The 27,486-nt window shown below is 44.0% G+C and overlaps 2 protein-coding genes across 2 annotated transcripts; both read left to right on the forward strand.

Moving 5' to 3' along the window:
- The first annotated feature begins 1,688 nt into the window (after positions 1 to 1,688).
- On the forward strand, positions 1,689 to 10,028 carry LOC147641854 (nascent polypeptide-associated complex subunit beta-like). Its single transcript, XM_086800339.1, has 6 exons — positions 1,689 to 1,828; positions 2,541 to 2,608; positions 3,719 to 3,867; positions 9,150 to 9,206; positions 9,313 to 9,351; positions 9,555 to 10,028. Exons 2-6 carry the CDS (start codon positions 2,541 to 2,543, stop codon positions 9,698 to 9,700), a joined length of 459 nt encoding a protein of 152 aa, XP_086656465.1. The 5' UTR covers positions 1,689 to 1,828; the 3' UTR covers positions 9,701 to 10,028.
- Positions 10,029 to 16,580: 6,552 nt separating this feature from the next.
- Positions 16,581 to 17,261, forward strand: LOC147641855 (uncharacterized). The gene has a single exon (XM_086782473.1). It carries the CDS (start codon positions 16,581 to 16,583, stop codon positions 17,259 to 17,261), a length of 681 nt encoding a protein of 226 aa, XP_086638599.1.
- The last annotated feature ends 10,225 nt before the right edge of the window (positions 17,262 to 27,486 follow it).

Here is a 27,486-nt window from a genome sequence, read left to right on the forward strand (position 1 = left end):
GGTTGTGTGGACTGAGCTGGGGCATCATCCTTGAACACTAACATCATGATTCTGCTAGTCGGCATTGAGTTCACAATGGTTCATTGGGATGTTTTCACTTATTTTTTTAGAGAACAAGAATGTTAAGGGGAGAACAACCCCCTTCAATGATATATAGTATGTCAAAGCGGAGAACTAGTTCGTAGCATAAAAGTAGCCATGCCCTCTAAAACCCTCCACAGCTTTGTGCCATAAGCAAAGCCTATGAAATGAAGGGAGACAAAATCATTCTCTTGAAGCTTAAATGTAGAGCCTATATTGGAAAAAAAAGTCAATTAGGTGATGGATAAAGTTAAGGTGTACGATGTCCTCATCAAAATCCACTATGCTCATCTTATCTGATTTTCCATAACCAAACTTGAGAATCAGCCTAACTAGTATTGAAACCAAAAGCTCTTGTCAATTCATAGCCATCTTTCCTCCCTTTTCAATGCTAGTCTAGCCCTAGGCCTAGTATTCTTGGCCATAAGTGATGCATCATGTGAGCAGTAGCAGAAATATGAGTATCATCTGTAAAGATGAGCAGACAGTTTCCTATGAACTCCCGTAGCTGGAAGATTGGAAGGGCCAACTGGGTTTATTATTGCGATCAACTTGATTTGTTGTTTTAACAATCAAGTTCCTTCACAACATAGAGTGGAGAGGGTGATTGACTACCTTCCTCCTAGTACTATCACTTGGTGCTGCATGGGTGTGTGGATGCTATCTCTAGCTTGACATTTGGGGCTTTGGTGGTGTGGGAGGCTAGCCTTAGGCTACAGGTCTAAGCTTAGCTATGATTAGGCGGTAAGGTTGTTAGTAATGCTTCAATGATCTTTATGTGTAGGTTTGTGCAAGATGGTATTTATGGCCTTTTTTATTGAAACATTAGATGCTACTCAAGGCAAGGTTGGTGTTGCTCGACCCTACTTTGTTGAAGACATGGGCTACTTTTGGCCTCATTAAAGGGTCGTATCTCTCGAAGTTAATAAAGGCATGTCAATGACGATGCTACTCGCAATACAGGTCTCCATAGCATTGGCCTTTAGTGAGAATCAAATTTCTATTTCTAAAATCATATCAAAGTTCAAAAAACATGCCTTATATGCTTTGTACTAAAGTGCTCAAATCAAAGTTTTAAAAACAGATTTCATATCCTTATACCAAAATGCTTAATCAAATTTATGTTTCGATAATCATATATTCTTCCAAGGAAGGGCACATTCCTTGGCTCTTATAATTTTTGTAGAGAAATGTGCCAACTCTCCACCCGCATCGAATTGTGGTTTTAGTACTTATCTATTAACTTATATTATATACACCCAAATATTTTTCTTGTATTTTAAAGGAAATTCATTTTATCAAATTTCCAAAAACACCTCATATATGCTCAATACTAGTGTTGGAGAAAGACGCTGACCTACATGCGAGAGAGAAAGGTAGTTTCTTGGCGAGCCAAGGTTATAACGTAGTTTAAATTATCTTTTCCATAACCCTTTCCATGTCCATTTCTAAAGCTAACCTAAGTGGAACCAATTAAATTTAATAGTCTCCCTCTTCCTCTCATTAATTAATTGATTTTTTTTATATATAAAACTGATTGTAGGCCTTGCATTCTACAAAGCTTGAAATCAATTTGTTAAATTAAAAACGACACAAGGGATTGGCAAGGGGCAAGCGAGATCGGACGGCCAGAATCCAGTGGTGGAGGATGCGTTCATCCTAGAGTGGAATCGTCTTGCTGGAGATGGTAATGTGAGATCTTCTGCTGCAAACGCATCGTGCGCGAGACACCTGCTTGGGTGCCAAGGTCCGTTCCCTTTTTTTTTTTTGGGGGGGGGGGGGGGGGGGGGGGGGTCTAATTTCCTTTGCGCGTGCGTTTCAAAATTTGATGTAAATTTTCTGCGTTTCCCCTTGGCCACCCAATCCTCGATCTGTCCAGCTTTTTGCCCAATTGGATCCCATTAGCTAGTTCACAGCCCACCTAACAACCCCACTTATTTTGAAGTCTGAACAGTATTTTCAAAGCTGGATGCCTTTGCTGCCATGCCTCTCTCAGGATGGTAGAATGGGTTTAATCTGTTTTGCCAGTAGCTTACAAATTATGATATATTAACGTATGCCTGGATTAATTAAAGGTATCTTTTGGAAAAAAAACTTAACCTGCTTTCATTTTTCTAAATAACCCACTTTCAAGTTCCTCTCATGTAAATGTATTTCTGTTAATTTATTTTTAAATTCTCAATTTTTTTGTTTGAATAGAAGTGAATGGTAGTTGAACCATGTGGATGACAAATTTTTTGTATGCTTAACTTTTTTGAAGAGTTACTTTTAGATTTCGTAAACCCCTATGAATTTTTTCCATGGCTTGGCGGTTCCACATGGAACTCTTGTACCACTTTTGGTCTCACAGACCCATTGGGTTTTTTGAAGACGTTTAATATGACTTTCTTTACTTGCTTTTTACCTATCATTTGATGCGTTTCTTGAGATACTTAATATGTGCCAATTGTGAACTATAGATGAACAGGGAGAAATTGATGAAGATGGCGAGTGCTGTGCGAACAGGCGGGAAAGGCACTGTGAGGAGGTGCATCCTTGACCTCATTTTTAAAAATAATATGAAATAAGTATGATAGAAACAGTACAAGAGCCAAGGCTCAAGGAGTCAATACAACATGCATAGCATGAATAAACCACATAGATGGCTGGAAACTCCAAGATAAACCAGAGGAAGACTCTGAAGTGAACATTTTTTGCATTCACAGAGGAAGCAAGGAAACTCTTCTTGCCGATGGCAGATCTGGATGACCCATATATCCTCGACCAAATGGCCATGAGTGTATGCACAATAGCAATCCAGATGCAAGGAAGGGTCGGAGGTATTGCTAAACTCAATAGAATGACCATGAATCCTGAGAGCTAGAGAAGAATCAGAGCTGTCATAGAAAACCTGCAGTCCTTACTGAGTTAGCCATGCAACAGATCCCCAAGTGATATAACCAGTGGATGGAATATACCAAGCAAAATAGAAGTGGCAGCCCAAATAATCCTGGCCTGTCTGTAGCTCCATAAAGAATGCTGAAGGGACTCCAGAGCATGAGAACAGCATGGGTATTAGGGGCTTGCTCGGAAGACCAGTGTCCACTAGTTGACTGCTATTCCTTAATGAATAGAAATTTAAAAGAGAAGCAAAACCTTTCTATTTTGTGAGGAATTTCATAATCTCCTCTAGAAACCCTTCTGCATATACCATGCCACGTGGAAGTTTTTCCAATCGGGCTTTTTTGAAGGTCTCCACCATCTGGTCCGAATCTGAAATCTCCTGGCATTCAAGAAAGGTATACTGGTGAGAGGATTATCTGCTGATATCCACTCCCATTCTCAATAATCCACACTGTACATGGTTTTTGATGTAGACTAGTAGGCTTATAGATGCAACATGGTTCTGGACGATTATCCGTTACACCCAACTCACATTCATTGGTTTTTGATTATCGGTAACACCCAACTCACATTCATTGGTTTTTGATGTAGACTAGTAGGCTTATGGATGCAACATGGTTTGTCTTTCTTTTAAGGCTTCTGTTGGTCCCTTGTAAGGTAGCAAGCTTATTTGAACAAGAGACTTTTATATTGTCTCTTTACTTCGAAGATTGCTTTGATATTTGGGTCCTCAATCTTACTTGTGTAACTTTAGGAAGAAGAAGGCAGTGCACAAAACAGCCACAACAGACGATAAGAGATTGCAGAGCACGCTCAAGAGACTGGGTGTCAACACAATTCCCGGGATCGAGGAAGTCAATATCTTCAAAGATGATACTGTCATTCATTTTGTAAACCCCAAGGGTATGCAGTTGCACATGGTCAACTAGTGTTTAGTAGCCTTGTATAAGGCCCTCTCATGGGATATTGTTTGATTTATGCATTGCATTTTTTACTTAAGAACGATTTTCTTAAACATGATTTGTTGGAGTTTCTGTCAAAATACGCAGCGGAGATGATAACCAAATCTGAGACCACAAGAGCAAGTAGAGTGCAGAAAATAGACAGCACAAGAGAAGGAGAGAGATAGGCGTGTAACTCTTCTCTATACACAAGATCCCGAATATGAAAACAAGATACAATGAGTGGGGAGCCATGGGGCCATTGTATATGGCCCCATATATGCAGTCGGCCTGCAGTAGGGACAGCCGACAGGACAAAAATGTCCACGACCAATGAATATCACCTGTTGGCCAGCTTCTCAGGGTCGGCCCTCACATGTGTGGAGTCGGCCAGCAACAAAGAGAATCTGGGACTGCCAGTGACCTGTTGGCCAGCATCTGGTACAGCCGACAGGTCCAATACTGCCTCCCACATCCTGGAAAAATTGGAAAAATAGGAAAAAATGGGGGAAAAATACGGGGAGTGAGGAAAAAATGAGAAAACACCTAGAGAGGGCGGGCACACCCACAACAGAGGCCCTGGTGTCTGATAAAGACAGGAGATGACTTCTAACACCCCCTCTCAGCTCCTGGCTGTGAAATCAGCCCTAGGGAGTTGGAGTGCCGCCTGAGCGTAGCCTGAGGTAGAAACTTCGTGAAGAGGTCCGCTGCATTGTCCTCCGTCAAACAATAAAGTAGCAAGATGTCACGAGCCAAGATCTTCTCACGTACAAAGTGATACTATATCTCTATGTGCTTGGTCCGGGCATGGAAGACCAGGTTCTGAGCAATAGCTATACAACTCTGGTTATCACACTGGATGACTACGGGCTCCTTCTATGGAAACCCAATCTCGCCTAGCAGCCTCCGCAGCCACACAACCTCGCAAGTAGCACCACAAGCAGCCTGGTACTCTGCCTCTGTCGAAGATAGGGCAATAGTTGGCTGCCTCTTACTGCTCCAAGAAACTGCTCTTGAGCCGAGGGTAAAACTGTAACCTGAAGTAGATCTCCTCGTGTCTGGATCTCCTCCCCAATCTGAGTCACTCCAACCCTGGAGTCGGACTCCATCTCCTCCTGTGTAAAAGAGTCCTAGATTCTTCTTACTCCGAGATACCGCAAGATCTGCAATCCTGTGTCCCAATGAGACTTCAATGGCGTATGCATAAAAGAGCTCAACAGCCCCACCGAGAAGCTCAAGTCCAATCTGATGTTCAGCAACCAGATCAATGAACCAACCAACTTCCGATACTGCGAGGCATCAACTGGCTTACAAGGATCATTAACAGTTAACTTTGTATTTGGGTCCATCGGTGGCGAAGTAATAGGCTTGCAGTTCTCCATCCCAAAGGCCTCAAGCAACTCGTGAACATACCGCTGCTGAGAGACAAAAAACCCCCTCTGGGTCTGCCGGATCTCCAATCCCAAAGAGAAGTGGAGTAAGCCTAGGTCGGTCATCTCAAACTCCTTTAACAAGGCAGCCTTCGTCACGCCAATGTGCTCCACATGACCGCCGGTGAGAATGAGATCATCCACATAAAGGATGATAATCGTAACCATGTAGCATAGTTTACCTGAAGAAGCTCCGCTGTATTGCTTTTGTCGCGGACTCTGTGCGATCTTCGAGGGCCGTCCTCCGTGGTCCACTCGGAGGGTAGCTCCGTGACACCTGACTCCCGAAGGGTGTCAATCAACCACTTGGGTACTCGAACAGATCGTGGAGCCTCCTGTCGTTGCGGGGGCTCTACTCCAGCTGCAGGCTCAACCTCCTTTACTGACTGAGGTTGATCAACTGGAACAATAGTCTAGGAATCATCATCAGACTCCTCTGGATCTCCAAGAAGTGGTGGCTCCTCGACAGTGGATACTGGAACATGCTCATCAAAGACCACATCCCGGCTGATAACAATCTCATTCCTCTCTGGATCATACAATCTATATCCCTTGGAAAGAGAATTATATCCCACAAATATAAGCTTGCGAGATTTGGAGTCAAGCTTCCCCCTGTGCTTCTTCGGAATATGTACATACGCATCACTCCCAAAAACACGGAAATGGGAGACATCAGGTTTCCTGCCAAAGTATGCCTCAAACGGAGTCATATTAGGTACTGAAGTCGTTGGAGACCGGTTGAGGGTATGGGCAGCCGTTGCCACAACCTCTCCCCAAAGTGGACGAGGAAGATCACGATGCTCGAGCATGGTCCTCGCCATCTCCACCACAGTCTTGTTTTTGCGTTCTACAACTCCATTCTTTGAAAGGCGATCCTGTATTGGCCAGTTCCCTCTTGATGCCATGGTCTGCACAAAATCTGAGAAAAACATTCGAGGAGAATTCACCCCCTTTGTCAGCCCTGAGAGTCTTGCAATCATAGTTTCCACGAGTTTCGGAAACGGGGGTGCGGAGCACGGCGGGAAACGGAGTTTCGGAGTTTCGGCCTTCGGGAAGAAACGGGGAAACGGAGTTTCGGTTTTAGGGTTTAATACATACATATATAATTAATAAAAACATTACAAAAGCTTGAAAAATACATCTTTGCTCAAGTTCAATGTCAAAGACTCAAATGATAGATCAGAATGGCGGAAATAAGCGTGCAGAATGGCGGCGAATAACAGCACGCGGGTTTCTAAACCCTGGAAAAACAGGGCCTTGGAAACGCCGTTTCTGGAAACGGAAACGTTTCCGAAACGTTTCCACGTTTCGGTGGGCCAGAAACGGCGTTTCTGGAAACTATGCCTGCAATCCAGACTCTTTTTCCACCATCACGTGCCAATCCTTGAACCGTGCAAAAGCTTGGTCCTTCTGTGAAAGAAAGTAGACCCACGTGAATCTGGTACAGTCATCAACAAGTGGCATAAAATAGAGAGATCCTCCCAATGATGGTGTCTGCTGAGGTCCACACAAGTTAGTGTGAATCAACTCCAATGGTTTTGAAGCCCGCCTGGAAGCCTGCGTCGGAACGGATTCCCTGTGCTGCTTACCACGTATGCAAGAACTGCAACGTCCTTGCCTGCTGCCAACATCTGGCAAGCCAACCACCATCTGGTCCCGGAAAGCTCGCCGCAGTGCATCCACATTTAAGTGGCCAAAACGAAAGTGCCACAGATCTTCGACCTGAGAACCTGTCAATGAGAAGAGTGCACAGAGCTTGTAGATATCCACACCGCCTTCCCAAACAACCTGGCCAGTCTCACGGTCCCGTAGAGCAACTGAATGCTCCTCAAATTCCACCTGAAAGCCAATCTTGCATACTTCATGCATTGACAGAAGATAAAAACCAAGAGCAGGGACGTAAAGAACACGGAAGGCATGCTTGCCCCCCTTGCCGTCGGGAATAATCTCCATCCGGCCCTCACTGTGTATCGGAATGGTGGAGTTGTCGCCAATGAAAATGTGACCTGACTGCCGTTTCAGATCCAAAAAGAAGTCACGGGACGGAGTCGTGTGCCTGGAAGCACCACTGTCAAGAATCCATTTCCGTGTATCCTTTGCGGTGAAGCCAACTGCCTCCTCGCTCGAAGACGATGAAGCATCTAAGTCCATCATCTCTAAGTGCACAAATGCAGCAATCTTTGCAGCTGAGGCTGAAGAATTAGCACTCTTCCCAGTCCACTTAGGACACTTCCTCCAATAGTGGCCTTTCTCGCCACAATCATTGTAGGACCTCGCGGCCTTCAGTTTCTCTCGTTCTGTGTCACGCTTCTTCTCAGAAGACTTCTCCGATGAAGCCTTCCCTTTGCCGTTGTTGTTATTCCGGCCTTTCGGACGTTGGCCAGTTAAGGCCTCCGAACCTCCGCTGTGAGGAGGGTTTGTGAATCGTTCCTCCTGGTCCAAGACCATGGGCACAAGCTCCTCCCAGGTAATGGTGCTGAGCCTGCCACTAGTAATCAAAGAGGAGTAGAAAGCGGAATACTGAGCAAGCAAGTGGGACAGCAAAGTAATGGCCATATCTTCTGATGATATCTCCTTCCCAGCCTGGAGGATTTCCTGCTGAAGGGCCTGCAGCTTGTCAATGTGCTCCCGCATCGTCGACGACTTTGCAGGGTTCATAACCCACATCTGTACTTTCAAGGAAATCCTCTTCATGGGCCATACCCTGTTATAAGGAGAAGCCAAGTGCTGCCATATGCCTCTGGCCAGCGTCATATGCTTTACGTGATTGATTACTTACGGTGTACAGTTGAGGAAGATAAATGATTGGACCCTGGCGTTGACACGATCCCACATCTGTGCCTGTGCCTCGCGGTCCTTCCTTGTTGACAGTAACTCCCCTTCCTCTGCTTCCAGCCGTGGAACCCCGATAACGATGAAATCAGCAAGGTCATATGACTCCAACACAGACTCCATCATAACCTTCCAGATGTTGTAATTGTTCCCGTCCAACTGACGGTCCACTGGGAACGTGGCGGGGGATGTAAGTGAAAAAGGGTGGGTGGGTGGGAAAAAAAACTTTAAACTTGCAAGTGGCTGTCCAGCAACTCAGCCCGCCTTCCTCTTGCTTCTTCTCTTCCCGAACAGTCCCTAACAGTCCACCAATCAGTAACGCAACAATCCCCCTCTTGCTCAGAAAACTCCCAAGATCTTTCAAGAGCCTAGGGCTCTGATACCATGCCAAAATACGCAGCGGAGACGATAACCAAATCTGAGACCACAAGAGCAAGTAGAGTGCAGAAAATAGACAGCACAAGAGGAGGAGAGAGATAGGCGTGTAACTCTTCTCTATACACAAGATCCCGAATATGAAAACAAGATACAATGAGTGGGGAGCCATGGGGCCATTTTATATGGCCCCAATATGCAGTCGGCCTGTAGTAGGGACAGCCGACAGGACAAAAATGTCCACGACCAATGAATATCACCAGTCAGCCAGCTTCTCAGGGTCGGCCCTCACACGTGTGGAGTCGGCCAGCAGCAGAGAGAATCTGGGACTGCCAGTGACCAGTCGGCCAGCATCTGGTACAGCCGACAGGTCCAATACTGCCTCCCACACCCTGGAAAAATAGGGAAAAAATACGGGGAGTGAGGAAAAATGAGAAAACACCTACAGAGGGCGGGCACACCCACAACAGAGGCCCTGGTGTCTGATAAAGACAGGAGATGACTTCTAACAGTTTCCAGAGAGCAAACATTGCTGTTGGGATGCTTTTAACTTTTCTAATAATCTATGAACAACTGATAATTACGTATTAATTATTTTTTTGGACAGTCCAAGCTTCGATTGCTGCCAATACGTGGGTTGTGAGTGGGTCTCCTCAAACTAAAAGTAAGATAATTTATGGGGATTTACCTGTTCTCATTTATGCTTGTTGCTTTTCTTTTTAGATGACTTATTCTTTTTTTTCTTTTTCTTTTTTGGGGCGATCCCTCAGGGCTACAAGATCTGCTCCCTGGAATAATCAATCAGCTTGGTATGCTTTTTCCATGAAAAGTAGTACTACCGTTAAAAAAAGAGACTTCTGTCCTTTTAACTAGGTTCCAGGAAGACCATCTTTCATTTTACAGCCTGCTAGTCTGAGCTGCTGGTAGAAAGTTATGATCATTTTGCTCTAAACAGTTTAATGGCCTTTGGGATGTGTTTGTTGAACTCTGGTCCCTAAATTGATAAACACAGGACCTGACAATCTGACCAATCTAAGGAAGATTGTGGAGGAGTACCAGCAGCGACAGGAGGCTGCCCCTGAAGACGAAGATGATGACGTGCCCGAGCTTGTAGAGGGGGAGACTTTTGAAGAGGCTGCCAAGGATGGTGATGCATAGCCAAGCGAATTGCCCAGTCGCTCTAACATTTTCCTTCTTTTTTGATTCACTGTTTTTCAGACTTGTCTGACAGGCCTTTTTCCCTATCATATGAGGGGTATGCTCGACTTGACTGGTTGTCGAATTGCTCCCCTGGACACACCCAATTGTCCATGTACTCTCTCAGCATTGGGATAAACCCTCAAGAGCCCATCAACTGTGTTTTTCTGATACTGAATTATTAGTAACATTGTACTTGATATTATCGTTCTTTTGTGAGTAGCTTTCTGTTTTAGAGCACAAGAAAGTTTGAACTTTGGAGCTGCCAATAAACTGCCTGTTCTTTCTTGTGTTGCTTCTTAGACTTTCCCTTGGGCTTCCTATCTATCATCTCAGGAAGGTTAAAAATGAGAAGGTTATCATTAGGAGGTGGTATCTGTCTCTGCTACTAGCCCCCTGTTTCAATTGTTAGGCTGTAATTGAGGTTGGAGCATTGTGCCTAAAAACTCTCACACAATTTTCTAGTGAATATTGCCACAATTGTCTGCCCTGCATCGTGTTTGGTTGTGCACACTTGTCTACAGCATGGCAGGCTGACCCTAAAGCTGATCTATTTGTTCAAGAAAGCCAGATCCTAAATCCTACACCAGTGTTTACATCAACGATACCTTTCTCAATGTTGGATCTTCGGAGGAAAAAGTAAACTAGATGGAATAGACAACGTTGAGCTGCATCTCACATTTGAGAAAGGAGGGAGGAAATGACAAGAAGCATTACTATTTGGGCATCTTGGGCAGACTACTAGCTGAAGAGAGGGCTTTGAATAGCAGCAGCATCAGGCTGCACATGGGCAATAAGCATTGCTTCGGGCTACCATGGCCAAATTTAAAATAGTGCTCGCTATTTCAAGTGAAGTGAAGTGGACCTGCTGTATGGTGTGTCAGGGTATTGCTTCTTCTAATGTGTACTTCCAGAGCAAGATGTGCAGGTTGCATCTTGGAGATTTGTTTAGTCTCACCATTATACCTTTCTTATGCTCTTAATATTGAGTTGTCAAGGCTCAAATCCTATTTGATTGTTCAGATCCAAGGGCAGCAAAACTCCTAGGTTATCAATAAGACGATGATTGGAATGTAAGGCCGGGTTGGTGGGGCAGACCCTTCTAGGCAGGAGTGGATTAATAGCCCATTTAAAGGTTATAATTACTTTTGGGGGATCTTCTGACTGACTCTGAAGCATTTCGCTAGGCGATGGGAAGCCCATGTGACCTCATACCACACAACCGCGCACACTACACCAGCCACAACATTGATCTCAGTGATTTGTTTGTTTAACAGTGCAGCATAACCAGTAGCAATCCGCCCATTCCTCTTTTCTATTATGAATGGCCCGCAGGTCCGAAATCATTTGTGCCCTCTTTTCTATTATGAATGGCCCGCAGGTCCGAAATCATTTGTGTCACCGTTTTTTCCAAAATTTCTTGCCCCAAATTGAGGGTGGTGTCATCTGCAAACTGTTTTAAGAAGTGGCGCTTGCATCTCTCGTACTAGCCCTTTTGATCTTGTTTATGTTGCAAATCCCACGACATGGCATTCATGGCAATATCAAAAGGAGGTGTAAAATCCCCCCAAAATCTCCATAAACACAAGGAACAAGATTAGTAACGAATAGAAGGGGTGCAAGCTAGCTCATTGGACAGTCGACAGTAGTGGGTCTAAATCCATAGACCACCCTCAAGCCCTTGGGCCAAGACTTCCGTGGCATAGGCACATGCCTTCCAACATCCAAACACATTGATTAAATGCAAAATAATATGGTAATCCACATAATAGGCCCAACCAGCCTTCGATAAGCCTATAAATAACATTTGACTCATAAATAGATATAACTTATGGGATAACACTTAAAAACCCAAGCCTAGGCACATGCGTCCAACCATCCGAACACACTAATTGAATGCAGAACGATATGGTGGTCCACATAATAGGCTCAACCCACTTATATAGCCTTTAATCAACCTATAAATAACAGTTGACTCATAAATAGATATAACTCATTGTCATGTACTGGCTAATTAATCCCAAGGCCAATCTTGAAGAGGCAACAAGATAAAGACATAGATAAGAACTTGATTTTGGAGCATGTGCTGCTTGAGTACGCAGGGAAGGACTTCTAGAGGTTGTTGGCCAACGTTGGAAGGAGGAAAACACTTGTCGGTTGCAGCAATGAAGATGGGATTTATCCAGGACCTGGCCGACCAGTAGTCGGCTAGTCCACTTGTTTATTCCAAATCCTATAAAAGGAATTACTGCTCATCGTTATGATTCATTTAGTCCCAGCCAAGAGCTAGGTCATAGACTAGGCAAAGATTAGGGTATCTATCTTTTCAAGAAGACACCCTATGGTTGTAAGACTAAAGCACACCATGGATGGTAGAATGGCCATACAACCATTCTTTCAAACACATTGTGATTACAAGAATGGCCCTAGGGCCATTCTTCCATGGACAATCTTGATGTATTTTACATGCATGTGTAGAGATTGCCGATTCTAAAGCACACCATGGATGGAAAAACGACCCTAGGGCCATCAAACACATTGTGCTTACAAGAATGTCGAGGACCATTCTTCCATGGACAATCTTGATGTATATTACCTGCATGCGTAGAGTTTTGTACCATATGAATATACTGATGAATACTAAGCTATCTCTCTCTCTCTTCTCTATCCTTTGTATGTGTTTTGCATTAGGTTGTTCCAAGATGGTGTTTAGGGTTGAAAGAGAACTCCCAGAGCTTTCAAATGTGACATTGGTATCAAAGCATCAGACTTAGCAAGGCTAAATACTGATTCAGTCCCAGATGAAGGTGTGCTTGCCCAAGGTAAAAGAAAGTGCACAAGTATGAGGCCGAAGGAAAGGAACACAAGACATGGAAGAATTCCTAGGAGGTTGGTTGGTGATATTCCACAAAACCCAAGGGAATGGTAGTCTTGTGAGTTGGATGCCACTTGGGGCACACTAGGAAAGGCTTTCAGGCAACGATTCTAGGGGATGATGATCCTCGAAGGGGTGGAGTGAGAGTGCTAGACTCAATACTCGGGAAAGAAGACCAGAGGCAGTGTTCAAGGAGGAATGGAAAGGGGATAGGATGGAAAATATGCATAGATCTTCATCAGAGTTGGAGTGTTTGGAGGTCGAGCTGGGTTTTCAGTGAAAAGGTTGCCAGGAAGGGAAGGATGACAAGTTGGGACTCCGTGAATAGATAATGGGATGGTGACAATCATCGGAGAACACAGACTAGAATCCCATCATCATGTTTAGCAGAGGGGGATGTTATGAGGCAAAGCCTTCGATCATTCTATAGATAACATTCGACTCATAAATAGATATAACTCATGGGATAACACTTATAACCCTTAACCCAGGTAATCATAGCATGTACTACTAATCCTCAAGAACCACCGACGTTGCTCAGTGCCCTAGGGTGGTGTGCATGCTGTTGCTGCGTGACTTTGAGAAGTTGGAGATTGAGAGGTTGAGTGGATTTCTCATGACCTGGATTTAGGTTTGATTGTCTTTTGTTCCACAAAAATAGTCACGCAGGAACATTGGCTTGTGATTAAGCTGGTTCCTCTATAGGTAACTATGTGGAAAGATCAAACATATATTGGACTCAACAGTTGTTTGATGCAGCTAGACTTTCCCGTATTCATTTTCGAGAGTTGAAATGTCTTTAGGTGGGGAAGCATGTTACGTACCTGATGCTAATCGCATGGTAGTAGGGCCTAATCTAGCATTAGGAGATGGACTCCCATCTCCTAGCTCATTGCTCCCTCAAAAACCTGACCGGAGGACATATCTATGACAAGGTGCCACCACACCCTATATATGGTTCTTCGACTTCCCATGCTCTTGCATATGGGATAATCCACCACATCTAGTCTTGCGGTAACCCGAGAGTAGCTACGAGAATTGCCACCTCCAACACCCTCCTTCAATTCGAGCACCTCAATCAATAGAGGCTAGGACTGCCCCCAGGACAACATAGGTCGAGTTCTGATACCATGTCAAAGTCACGTAGTAGCAACACGCACACCACCCCAGGGCACTGAGCTATGCCGGTGGTTGGGCTCCCATCTCTCAGCCATTGTTGATTGGGTAATTCTTTGTGCTTATGGGATTGCAACGCCTCCTAGCTCTTTTAGGTACGTCGAAATTTTTTCTCAACGAACACTTCTTACCAGCGTAAATTTGTGCTTTATCTTGAGCACTATTGATATAATCTTGCCTGCCCGGTGGTATCTTCCCGCCGCAAAACAATGGTAGCTATGCCCCTTTGAAAGATGGTGCTTTGGGAGAAACATCATATAATGGTAATCTTGGGAGGAAGAGGATATCAATGGGTCAAACTCAACCTGGTAGTAGCCATGCAAGTACTATGCCGAGGAGGCTAGTGTGTAACAGATCCTTGAGCTATGAGCTTGTTGGCCAGCTACCCCATAATCTTAGATACCAAGGTGGAGGCACATAAGGATATGACTATCAAAGCAAGGAGCTGGAAGTTCGCTTTCTGAAAAAGGGAGGCAAGGGACGACAGCCTCGGTCTAGGATGACTGCCATGGAGTCCTCCTAGGGCTTCAAGATTAGAAGAGGCGGGAACTTGCCACGCGGATAATAAACCCCCGAGGGGAAGGGAGGCCAGGGGCGAAGGCTGTAGGCGGAAGGGCAGCAGGTGGGCGGCAGCAAGAGCAGGCAAGAGAACGTGAAGGGGCGGGGGGGGTTCGAACAAAGCAGGAGGGCAGGGGGATGTTAGGTGCGCAGGGGGGAGAGCTCCAGCTTCGCCGCGTCAATGTAGCCTGGTTTTTTTTCATGCTTTTTCCTGGTTTCTCCCCCTGCGGTGCTGCTGTTTTCCTCTACGCACAGCCTATTGCCCCTGGTTTCTTGTGCACGTTGCCTGCTGCTGGCTGCATCCTGCTTTAAGTTAAGCTTGGCTGCTGCCTTTTGGTGCCTGCAGACTGGCTGGCTTGTCTCTTGCCGACTGCCGCTTCAGGCCTTTCTATAGGGTACTCGCCAGTCCTAGGCACATTCTTTTTCCTCTAGCACACGATTGCCCATGCACGCCTAAAAAAACCTTGTACAACTTCAACATGGCTAGAAAGAGAAAATGATGAGAGAAATACCTCGGAATTTCCCAAGAGTGAGAGAGGAGAGATCGAGTAGGTAAAAGTGGCTATTAACTCTTGTACTAGGTGGCAGCGATCTTCGGGAAGTGGGGGGCATAGTAGCAAGGGAGCCCCGTTTCCCTCCATGGGAAACGGTGGAACGCGTTCCCCCATGGCCAGCATGAAGGGAACGATGGAAATGGGGGTCAAAAACGACGAGGTGGTGGAACGTCCGTGGAACGCCAGGGAACGACCAGGGAATGCCGGTGGAACGCGAGATGGAACGTTGGGCTGCCGTTCCCCCACGTGGGAACGATGACGTGGATTTTTTTTTTAAATAGAAGCCCGACGCCCGTACTGTTGTCGCATTTTGCCTGTCACTTTTTGAAAGTTCATCGACCTGCTCGACGCCCGTCACCTGCAACCTGCCCGTCACCTGTGGGCCATGGCCCTGTACTGATGGCCTTGCCTGCCTGCCCATACTGTCCCTGAGTCGCCCCAGCCTCCAGGCCCCTAGCCCTTGCCGTGTATAGTGTACACTACATTCTACTACAGTCTACAAGTCCACAACAGTAGTACACTCAAGTTCTCAACATTGTGCCTGGTACCAGTCTGCAAGCAGCAACAGCCTGCACCAGCTGCCAACCAGTCCTGAGTCGCCCAGCCTCCAGGCCCCCAGCCCTTGCCGTGTATAGTGTACACTACATTCTACTACAGTCTACAAGTCCACAACAGTAGTACACTCAAGTTCTCAACACTGTGCCTGGTACCAGCCTGCAAGCAGCAACAGTGCAACCTGCCGCCCTATGCAACAGAGTGATCAAGACGCAAGTTCAATAGTTTACATCTTTACAAGGCAAGGCAGCAAGCTTTTCTCTTTCTTCTCTCTCTCTTTCTTTGTTTGAACTTTTGGTGTTTTAAAAATTACCTATGTCACAATCTAGACTGCACAGTCTCTCCCCATTAAACAATAGACAGAAAAAGGACTCATTTCTTTGTAATGGTTAACTTTGAAAGTCTACTCAACTTTTTGCTCGAATTTACAGAAATCATGGCTTACTCTTCGAATGCTACTTGGTGGGATGAGGTTGAAAGGCTAGAAAGGTATTCATCTAAGGGAGGTGCAACACGATGGAAATGCAAGCAATGTAACAAAGAGAAGTCAGGAGGAGCAAACCGTGTGAGAGCACATCTATGCCATGTAAACAATGAAAAAGCACAAGTGAACAAATGCCCAGGGACAACACCTGAAATGCATAGAGAGCTTTTGGCAAAGTACCCAAGTGAAGAGGAGAAAGCATGTGCACGAAAGAAACCGGCAATTGATGCATCTTACTTCAGTAAGACATGGGAAAGATGTACACTTGGGAGATGGACAACAATATGGAGGACTTGGGAGCTTTGTATTTTCCCAAGATTCGCAGTCTATGGGTGCAAGCTCCGGCAAGCAGCAAACCTTGGGAGTAGCTTGGGATCCTCGCAAGAAAGAGAGGGTAGATGCAGCTGTTGCATCTACCCTCTTGGAAGATGTACACTTGGGAGATGGACAACAGTATGGAGGACTTGGGAGCTTTGTATTTTCCCAAGATTTGCAGTCTATGGGTGCAAGCTCTGGCAAGCAGCAAACCTTGGGAGGAGCAGCTTGGGATCCCCGCAAGAAAGAGAGGGTAGATGCAGCTGTTGTTTTTATCATGATCATGTAGCATTCAATGTTGCCAGGTCTCCATATTTCATTGAAATGGTCCAGGAGATTGCATGGTATGGCCCAACATACAAGCCTCCTTCGTATGAGACACTACGCACCACCTTGTTGCAAAAGGAGAAAGCTGCAATTGAATGTGCTTTAGAGTCTGTGCATGAAAGTTGGGCAAAGAATGGTGTGTCACTTATTGCAGATGGCTGGAGTGACACTCGAAAAAGGTCCATTCATGGCATGGTTGCTTATTCTCGAGGAAGAATGCAATTCATTTCCTCACATGATGCTTCTGGGACTGGAAAAGCTGCAGATCAGCTTGTGGAAGAGTGGGTCGAAGGTATTGAGAAAGTTGGACTTGAGAATGTTATTCAGTTCTTAGCTTCTGATGGTGAGGCAACAAATAGAGCAACTCGTCTTCAGCTTGAAGACAGGTATCCGCATATCACATTTAGTCCATGCTTTGCTCATTGTTTGAGCAACTTATTGAAGGATGTTGGCAGCTTGCCATGGGTTGATCCACACATTCAAAAAGGCAAGGAGATAATAAGCTTCATTCAAAATCATCAGTTTATTTTGAATGAATTCCGCAAGAGATCGCCCAAAAAGGATCTCTTGAAGTACTCAGAGACATGCTTTGGTTATAACTTTCTCATGATGAAGAGGTTATCCAAAGTGCACTTGCCTTTGAAGCAGTTGGTTGTATGCAATGAGTGGATGGGATGAGCTCTTTCTCGGTCAAGAGCCGGCATAGAGGTTGCAAGAACCATACACAAGACTATACATTTTGGGATGAAGTCAACACTATCAATGCTATGATGAAGCTAATCATGCGCTTGATGCGGATTGCAGATGGGCGGGACCCATGCATTGGCAAGGTTTATGAGGGGGCTAACCGAATGATCGAGAAAATAGGGGAAATGGGCTTGTCTGATGAGAAATATGCAGAAGTTCAAGAATTATGTGAAGCACGATGGAATGGTTATCATTCTCCTATGCATGCTGTTGCGTATATCTTGGATCCCGAGTTCCAAGGATGTGGACAAGAGGCCGATGATGAGGTGATGGATGGTTGGGAGATAGTGCTTTCTAGGCAAGTTCGTGATGCAGATAAACGAAGGTTGGTGAAAGACCAACTTGGATTTTATCGCAGCAAGTTGGGAAGGTTTGGATCGGCTGATGCACACAGAGAGAGGTTTAAGATAGGGGCTGCTTTATGGTGGGAGGATTATGGGGCTCGTACACCACAGCTTCAATCATTGGTAGTAAGGATCTTGTCTCAAGGTGCAAGCTCCTCTCCGATTGAGCAACTATGGAGTGTGTTCGGCCATGTTGCATCCAAGAAGAGGAACAAATTTGGGACAAAACAAGTCAATGACTTGATTTTTGTAAGTCCTAATTTGCGCTTGCTTGGTGATATGGCTTCTCCCAAACCAGAGAAGTTTATATTGCTTGATGAGGAGTCCTCAGATGATGAGGAGACACATGGACTTGCAGATCCTGGTCAGGATGGGATTGAAGATTTGGATGCTGCAGATGTTGGTCTTGATGATATGGCTTTCTTGGATGACATAGATGATATTCTTCTTGATGGCATCACTGGCAGTAGCCATGCATGATATCTCCTTACTATTTGCATGTCACCTTGAGGCTTGGACTTTGGACTTGGATTGTTTCTTTTATCTAGGCTGTGGGCCACATTTTGTGCTTTTTGTCACTTATGTCATGTATGATGTGGGCTAATTTATTTTGACTTGTGAGATCGGTTCAATGTTAGTATCTAGCCATGCAAATTGTGGTGCACTAGACTTTAGTGTGTCTCTGATTTTTTTATATAAATGAGCATTGTATGTTAAGATTTATTGGCATTTCTAGGAATTATCTAGGTCGTTCCCGTTCCCCCTTTTTCCCGTTCCTAGTGGTGCTTTCGTTCCGTTCCCGTTCCCATTTTGTTGCTACTATGGTGGGGGGGCGCTTTCACACATGTTTGTGCATGCCCTATACCTAGTGAAGGGTGACGGGCTACATGCATGGATTGCCTCTAGGAGCATCGCCCAGAGGAAGAAGCTAGTGGTTGGGGGGATTGGGGGAATGAAGGGTCTGATGAGATGAAGAGGTCGTCGCGGATGATAGACGATTAGGGAAGGGACCGGAAGAAGTCCTTGCTTGAGAGGCTAGCCGAGAGGCTTATTACGCATGCTCAGAAGCCCCTAACTAAAGGAGAGAAGGTATATTTGCAAGTGTCCCCTGAGCTGGTGAGGAGCCAGATTGTTTTTTTTCCTTTGTGCAGTGTGTTGTGTTTTGCTCAAGTAGGATCCCATCTAAAGCTAATGTAGCAAGATGACTGCAGGATGACGTTTTTCATGGTAGTGTCATAGGTTTTTTTATTTAGGGAAAGGCTTCTTTAACATCTTGTTTACTAAAGCGCAAGCCATTCCAGAACTGTTTGCCAGAGCCCCCCTTTTTCATGGACCACAGGTTGATGCATGTTATTCCTTTTCTTTGATGTTAATAGAAGTTTGTCTAAGTCTTGCCCTGTGTGGGTGGAAGTTGTCGGGCTACCCCTTGGCTTCGTCCTGCTTTGAGGGAGATTGCTTGCGCGATTGGCCCGCTGCTATACTTACCTAAGGAAGAAGCGGGCAACCGACAAGATAATAGTGTGTGTATTGCTTGGAATAGAGCTGTAGAAATTCCTAAATCTATAGAGGTGGACTTAGGTGACTTAGGCAAGATGGAGTTGATGTTGAAATTTGGACCTTTCCCCGGTGCATGCTTCAAATGCGGTGGGTTCGGGCATATTGCTAGGAACTATGTCAAAGGGAATTTGGTGAGAGTAGAGGTTGAAAGCAAGGATAAACAAGGGGGAGAGATAAAAAGTGGGAAAAAGGAAGGTGGTAGGGGTAAAGGGTTAGAGTATAAGGGTAAAAATATTGAAGAGAACATTGGGGACTCTGCTAGAGAGGGAGGCTAGAAAATAGTAAAGGGAAAAATGAGTATGAGACAGGCTAAAGATGAAGCCAGAAAGAAGGCAAGTGGGGGTGGTGTTGGGAACAACCAGGGGAGCAAACAGTCTGGCAGTTTAAAGCCCAATGATGTAAAGAGAATGTGGGGGAGAGACAGAGAGCTTGAGTTTCTTTTTGCAAGCAAACACACGCACACAAGAGAGTGCAAGACACAAGAGAGAGAAGGATGGTTGAATTTTCTTCTACTTCTTCTCTTCTCTACATCCGTATAACTAAAAGATAAGAGTACATACATAAAGGGAAAATACTCTCCTACAACAACATACAAAACGGTTGGTCTATAGTGTGAACCCAACTATATGAGCTGGAGCTATAACTATGCCATAACTCTAGTACTCTAAAGTGGGTGTCACACAGCCTATCATCCACCGACCATAATATCACCAACCATGCCAGTGACATAAGTGCGGAAGCTATCACCCAGATGGGTCATCAATGTCCACTAGCACTAGTTGAGCTTGATATCTCAACACTCCCCCTCAAGCTCAACTCCACACATTGCACTCCAAGTAAGCTCCTAAACCTGTGGAGCTTCTCAGTGCCCAATGCCTTCGTGAAGATGCCAGCCACCTGATGCTCCGTGTTGACATATATGAGATCCAAATCACTTGCTAGAACCTTCTCCCTCACAAAGTAATAGTGCACCTCAATATGCTTCGTTCTAGCATAGTATACTAGGTTACTAGCCAACTGTATGCTACTCATGTTGTCATAATAAATGACAACTGCTCTATCCATGGGCTCACTCATATCACCAAAGTAGATTTTGAAACCAATCTACCTCACAAGCTGCATAGGCAACACCCTTGTACTCTGCCTCTGTACTCGACAAGGCAACTGTTGGCTGCTTCTTACTACTCAAACTCACAACAGTACTCGTAATGAGAACATAAAACCACTGGTAGATCTCCTGTCCGTAACACTACCAACCCAATCAGCATTTGTGTACCCATGTAGCTATATCTCTATACAAGCCTCATAGAAAAGTCCATAATCAATTGTGGACTTTATGTACCTAAGAATCCATCTAGCCGCATCCAAGTGTGGCTTCCTAGGGGCCTGCATAAACTGACGTACAAGTCCAACAATATAACTCAAGTCTGGCCTAGTAATGGTTATGTAGATTAAGCTACCCACTATGCGTGTGTATGTAGTGGGGTCCTTCAAAAGCTCACCTGTATTTGCGGAAAGCTTTGTGTTCTGCTCCAATGGCACTGAAATAGGCTTACAGCCTGTTATACCATACTTCGACAATATGTCCAAGACATATTGCCTTTGCCAATAACAAAATGTCATGAGGTGATCTCACCACCTCTATGCCCAAGAAATACCGCATCTCATCCAAATCCTTCATCTCAAACTTTTGCTTCAAAAGCCTCCTATGACATCATGTATGTCAACATCACTATCACAAATGATAATCAAGTCATCCACATAGATGACTAATAGCATGATCCCTCTATCTGTCTTTTTCACATAAAGTAAAAAATTTGCATTGGATATCTAAAATCTAATGGTAACAAGATACTCCCCGATCTTGTTTGACCATGCTTTGGGTGCCTGCTTTAAGCTATACAAGGCTTTGCATAACGTGCACTCAAAATCTGGGTGTGCATCACTCATAATTTGGTGGTTACATCATGTAAACTTCTTCTTGCAAATCACCATGCAAGAAGGCATTATTTGCATCCATCTGATGTAAAAACTGATCCTTTGTTGCAGCCATAGCAATGACAGCTCTCACGAGTGTCATTCTTGCAACCGGGCTAAATGTCTCTTCATAGTCAATGCCATAAGTCTGCACATAGCCTTTGGCCACCAATCTTGCCTTATACCTACTCCACTGAACCATCAGCGTTATGCTTGACTTTATACACCCACTTACATTCAATTGCCTTCTTTTCCTTAGGCAAAGGCACTAACTCCCATGTTGCATTTATGTCCAATGCTTCCATCTCCTCATTCATGGCATCTTCCCATTTCTTATTTCCAAGTGCCTGCTCAAAATAAGTGGGATCCAATTCCTGTATTGCTTTAACCATGAAAGCATAATGATGGGCTGTATATCCATCATATCTCAACCTATCAACAGGGTACCTAGCCCTCGTAGACTTGCGTACACTTGGATCACTGCCAGGTGTCCTTAAAACATCCCTCGTTCTCCTTACACCAAGAGTAACTACAAATGGAATGACAAGCTCCTCATCAAGGCTCTGCTCAGAGCTGCTAGAGTCACCATCCACATATGAGTCACCATCCACATATGAGTGACCTGCTGACAGATCATGCACAAAGGGTTGATTTACCTTTTCCTCCCCTTTGTGTGATACATGTGTACCTACGTCTGTCCTCAACATGCCTGACCATGGGCTACTGACCATGGGCTGACATTGGATCCACTTCTAGAGGACTCTCTAGGTCAGTTGAGCACCTGTGATTGCTGCTCTACATGTGGTGTAGCATCAACACTTCTTACATCTCTACATGTGGTGTAGCATCAACACTTCTTACATCTGCATCTTCTATTTTCTTGACTGGTGCATACTAGCTACTCATCTCATTAAAAACATCATCTCTACTTACTCGCATCTCACAAGTCGTAGGGTTATAACATCTATAACCTTTCTGCTCCATAGCATAACCAATAAAGATGCATTTCTCTACCTTTGGATCCAACTTTGTTCTTACTTTATCAGGAACATGCATATATGCATTACACTCGAACACTTTCAAGTGAGACACATCCGATCTTAAGTCTGTAAACTTCTGTTCAAGCATCATACTATGAACAGCTGCAGTGGGTGTCCTGTTCATAATGTATAGAGCAGCAGTTGCTACTACTGCTTCTGCCCAAAAATAATGTGGCATATTCTTTTTACCCATCAAGGCACGTGCCATTTATGTGCCTGCTTTTTCTTTCTGTGTAACACATTCTGTTGTGAAGTGTACCTGCATGTAAACTATCTCTTGATGATTCCCTGCTTCCTCAAGAAATCACTGAACTCATTGGAGAAATATTTAGGCTCCCACCATATGATCTGAGGCATTTTATTTGCATGCCTTTTTCTTTCTCGACCAAGGCTTTAAATCTCTGAAAGTGAGCAAACATCTCACTTTTCTTCCTCATAAAGTAAACCCACACTTTTCTAGTGTGGTCTTCATGAATGAATGTAACATAGTACCTGCAACTTCCAATTGTTGTAGTCTTGGTCAGTCCCCATGCATTTGAATGTATGACATCTAATGGCCATGCACTGAGCCCTGGTTTGCCATAATAATAGCACTCTATGCTATTTGCATTCTGATTTGTTTGCCAACCACCTCAACCTCTTTGGCTTCCCTGCCTCTAAACTGGCCTCTTCCACCTATCAATGATTGCTGTTATGAATCATTGGACTGTTGTCCAGAATTCTGATTTCCTTGTCAGCCACCACCTTGGCTCAACCACGACCTCTACCTTTGCCTCTACCTGAATTGGAGTAGAAGGCCTGTTCTGATGTGTTCTTGCTTTGTGAAGAAGAGTCCTCACCTAAAGACTTTTCTTCTATGATTAGCATAGATACCAACTCCTGAAAGTTGGGAATATTCTCCTGGACTACAATGGAGGGCTTAAATGGGTTGTACTCTTTTCCAAGCCCATTTAAACATACACTTTGCCAAGCCCACTTAAACAGACTTTTCTTCTATGATTAGCATAGATACCAACTCCTGAAAGTTGGGAATATTCTCCCTGACTACAATGGAGGGCTTAAATGGGTTGTACTCTTTAAATCGACACTTACCAAGTCATCATCTTCCACCAATACATTAATAGACCCAAGAGATTCAACAATGCCCTTGATCTTTAAAGCATACTCATTGATTGACATGCTTTTCTTTTCCACAGTATGTAGCTCTGCTTTAGCTGCAATTTCCTTGCCTTTGTGTTGGTCTGGAACATCTACACTAGATTCTGCCACGTAACTGCTAGAGTGTTGGCATCATGTATTTGTCCTATCATCATGTCTATGACACTAATTAAAAGCCAATACATGACTTTCCTTGCACCCTAGTTTCAATCCTTGAATGCCTTTATGTCTGCTAGAGTGACATTCTCTTCAGACAACTCAGGAGGCATTGTCTCCTTCCACAATCCCAAAATCCTTTACCATCTGAAAATTGGTCATTCTGAACTTCCAAGCATGGAAGTTGTTCTTGTCCAGCTTCTCATTGACAATATGATTGATTCCGTCACTAGATATGTTTTCCTACAACAATAAAAAAACTACAATAGATAATTTTTGTATGCAACTTGTAACACAACAATATCTTCTGTGACTAATGTAGCCGTACTTCAGCACAACCTGTAGATCACCAAATCTGACCAAATTATATGTATATACACCTAATGTCAACAATACATGTGCAAACACTGTTTGCACTCCCAAAATGTACTACTACACTGCAACTATATAACTAAAAGATAAGAGTACATACATAAAGGGAAAGTACTCTCCTACAACAACATACAAGGTGGTCGATCTATAGTGTTAACCCGACTATATAAGTTGGTGTTATAACTATATAATAACTCTAGTACTCCAAAGTGGGTGTCACACAACCTGTCATCCACCACACTGGTGGCATATTGAGAATAATCTCACCAAGCATGCCAGTAACATAAGTGCAGAAGCTATCACACCTAGGCGGGTCATCAATGTCCGCCATAGCACTAGTTGAGCTCGATATCTTAACATGATGTACTCAAATCCTTTTAACCCATTAGGGGAAGAGGATAGTGGGACTTCATTAGTTCAAAAATTTAACTGGCAAGTTGAGGAAGCTTGGAAAGCGATTCAAAAAGAAGGGGATCAAGGAGGTAGAGATGGTTCCCGAGATTGCACTCTCATGAGTTCTACTATCAAAATTAGTGGGTGTAGGGAATTAAAGATAAAAATAAGAGTGCCGCTTTTTGGAGTCTGATTAAGGATTGGGATTTGTCTATTATAGTAATTTAGGATCATAATCTTTTTGGGTCTAAAGTTTTGAGAAAGGACAAGTTTAAGGATTGGGTTGTTTTGTATGGGGGTGTGAATGGTGGGTTTAGTGGTGTCATGACAATTGTTAAGAGTAACTTATGTCCTAATATTATAGCTAGTCATCCCAATGGGAGAATTTTGATAGTAGAGATTGTTTTCGAAGGAGAGAATATTTGGGTGATTAACCTATACGGAGCTCACAACCATAAGGTAAGGAGTGGGATGTGGAATGGATAGCTAACTTAAATTGTCATGCACACTGCATCCTCATGGGGGACTTCAATATGGTTGAGAAACAGAGGGATAGGTGTGGGGGGGGGAGCACTATGTTGATGGGACATGAAAAGATGAAGTGGGAAGGAATGAGAGGTAAGCTAGGCCTAAGGGATGGTCGGGAGATGGGGAGCTTAGATTCGAGACATACTTATTTTAGTCTACAATACTTTGGGTCTTCTTCTAGGATAGATAGGATTTTCTTTAATCATCAAGCTACCTGGGTACCTAATACTCTTAAAATGTCCATTGACTCTAGCACTGCTTTGTCTAATCATATGCCCCTTAAATGGGGATGGCATGTGCTAGGATGGGAAGAAGTTGAATTAAATAGGTTTTCCACTAGGAAATTAAGGGTTAATAATCTGCTTCTAAAGGATGATTTGTTTGTCAGCCAAACTGAGGAAGCCATAGAGAGACTCAAAGGGAGATGCAATGTGCAAGGGTCTTGGAGATTGTTTGCTAATGAAATGCAAGGCATAATTAGGGGGGTTGGGAAGCTAAGGGCTGAGGAAGGTAGACATGAAAGAAAGAGATGGGGAGGTCTCTTGGAATCTCTTCAAAAGAAGAGGCAGGTGGGGAAACTAACTGGTTGAAGAGACAAACTGGTATTTTAAGTGCCAAGCTGGGCTAAAAAGTGAAGAGAAATTCTCCAAGAAGGAGGAGGTTAGGTATAAATGGAAAACCTGTTGAAATATACAAGTGAATAGGGTGTGTGTGGGAACAAGCTCTTGGATAGAGGCTGTAAAAGAGGAGATGTAATTGTGAAAGAACCTGTGAAAAGGTTAGGAGAATCTACTGGGAGAGAATAATGGGTAGCATGAGGGAATTTAGGAGTGTGGAGTTATTCTGGGAGATAATCAGGGAAAAGAGAAGAGGTGGAGAGAATCAGGCAAGAGGTGGAGATATTCAGGGAGTGAATCATGGAGAAATCAAGGGGATTTGATGCTTGATGTAAACACTATAAATTGAGGCATAGCCCTAATGAGAATTTGCTGGTTTTTGAGTATCCATGCCTACATTAATCTATCTGCTAATTATTCACTAATTACGTGTTAATCATTTACTAATCACTTTGTTAATCATGTTGATTCTAGTGTTTGATCCACCATAGCTCATCATTATGCTCAAATTTCAACATGGTATCAGAGCCATGCCTAGAATCAACCAGATTTATGAGCCCATTAGTGAATTAATTAGGATATAATTAGCAAAAAATCAATTTTTTAGTAAGCTTTCACTTCTCCCCTTCACCCCCAGCCAGTGGAGGACTCCATTCTCCTTGCACACATAACATTAGGCTAAGCCCTCTTAGGTACTCATAGTATACTTATAGGGCTACACACATCTCAAATCTTGTGGGCTAATTCAACACAGAACGCCGGCGGGAGCTCGATTTGCAGGCTACGTTTTTCTGAGATGTTTTTGACATTGCAACTTCCACAGATCAAAGCTCTCTAATTCCTCTTAGCCCAAGGGGTAATCAAGCATGCTCTACAAGCTGGTGAAGACAGAAATCAATTTCATCAAGTCTACAGAGAGATCCAAGCTCTTCATCAAATCTGCAGGTGACTTTGGTAAAACAGAGATTAAGCTTTCATTATTTGGTCAAATCTTGTGTTTCTTGGCTTAATCCTCTACTAGACTCATTGCTATTGATGCCTTTGAAAGCATTTGAGCTCATTTGAAGTGGAAGGCACCAGATCTGGACTCCCCGCATACTCTGTTTTCTGCACACAAAGCAGAGCATTAATTTGCTAATCAGTGATTAATCAGTGCTAATCACTGTACTTTGGTGCAATTGTGGGTTCAAATTAACCATTAGGTATCTGATACAGATCCCTATAACTTCAGATTTCAAATCGGAGTTGGTTTGATACTCCAACCATCCCGTACAAATTGGTTACCCTTGATTCAGTGTAATTTCTGGTAAAATTGTGCTGATAAAATTATGAAAATCATCATTTTGCATTTAACCCTTGGTTAATGCCTGTAAATCTCACTCAAATTCAAGATTATTCACAGCCAGAGTTGCATTTGGGAATGTGCATGAGAATGAATGCTATACGCATTATGTATTGGGCACATTTTATCAGTGTAAAAATGGGAACAGACACTGCCCTTGTCCAGATTAAGGCAAGAGGTAAGACCTCCCGCATAAATTTGGGTTTGCATTGCATAATGATACAAAATAAACATAAAAAACCCAAAGGAACTGTCAGCAAATCATTTGAATATGTTGCTCACATGGAGCAAAATGACCTGACGGACGAGCTCATGGCCCCAGCCATGAAAGAAGAAGAATATCTCTTCCCAAGAAGAGGATCCACACCGAGAAGAAGATCTGAAGGAAGACATGGACACGAGAAGAGAAGCTGCCACAAGAAGAGAAGCTGCCCCGAGAAGACTGGAAGAAGAGACGAACGCGTGGACAGATGCTGCCACGACAAGAAGACTGAAGAAAAGAGAAGATGTGAGGCTCCAAAGAGTGAGGAGCCATGTGAAAATCTTTGAGAGAGAGAGAGAGAGAGAGAGACCCCACAACCCAATGTAACCTGCCCCAATAAAGTAAAACCACCTCTGAGCCACCGATGATGTAGGCCAAGTGGTAGATGTATGTGTGAGCACTTTAGTCAA

The sequence above is a fragment of the Cibotium barometz genome, chromosome 1 (assembly GCF_041138505.1).
Source record: "Cibotium barometz isolate CiBa-2024 chromosome 1, ASM4113850v1, whole genome shotgun sequence".
NCBI classification, from domain to species: domain Eukaryota; kingdom Viridiplantae; phylum Streptophyta; class Polypodiopsida; order Cyatheales; family Cibotiaceae; genus Cibotium; species Cibotium barometz.

Excerpts from the sequence above, each read along its gene's own strand:
- LOC147641854 (XM_086800339.1), top strand. The coding sequence starts at position 2,541 with ATGAACAGGGAGAAATTGATGAAGATGGCGAGTGCTGTGCGAACAGGC. Across the intron at positions 2,609-3,718 it reads GGGAAAGGCACTGTGAGGAG|GAAGAAGAAGGCAGTGCACA; the intron begins GTGCATCCTTGA and ends GTGTAACTTTAG. Across the intron at positions 9,352-9,554 it reads TGGAATAATCAATCAGCTTG|GACCTGACAATCTGACCAAT; the intron begins GTATGCTTTTTC and ends TGATAAACACAG.
- LOC147641855 (XM_086782473.1), top strand. The coding sequence starts at position 16,581 with ATGGTCCAGGAGATTGCATGGTATGGCCCAACATACAAGCCTCCTTCG.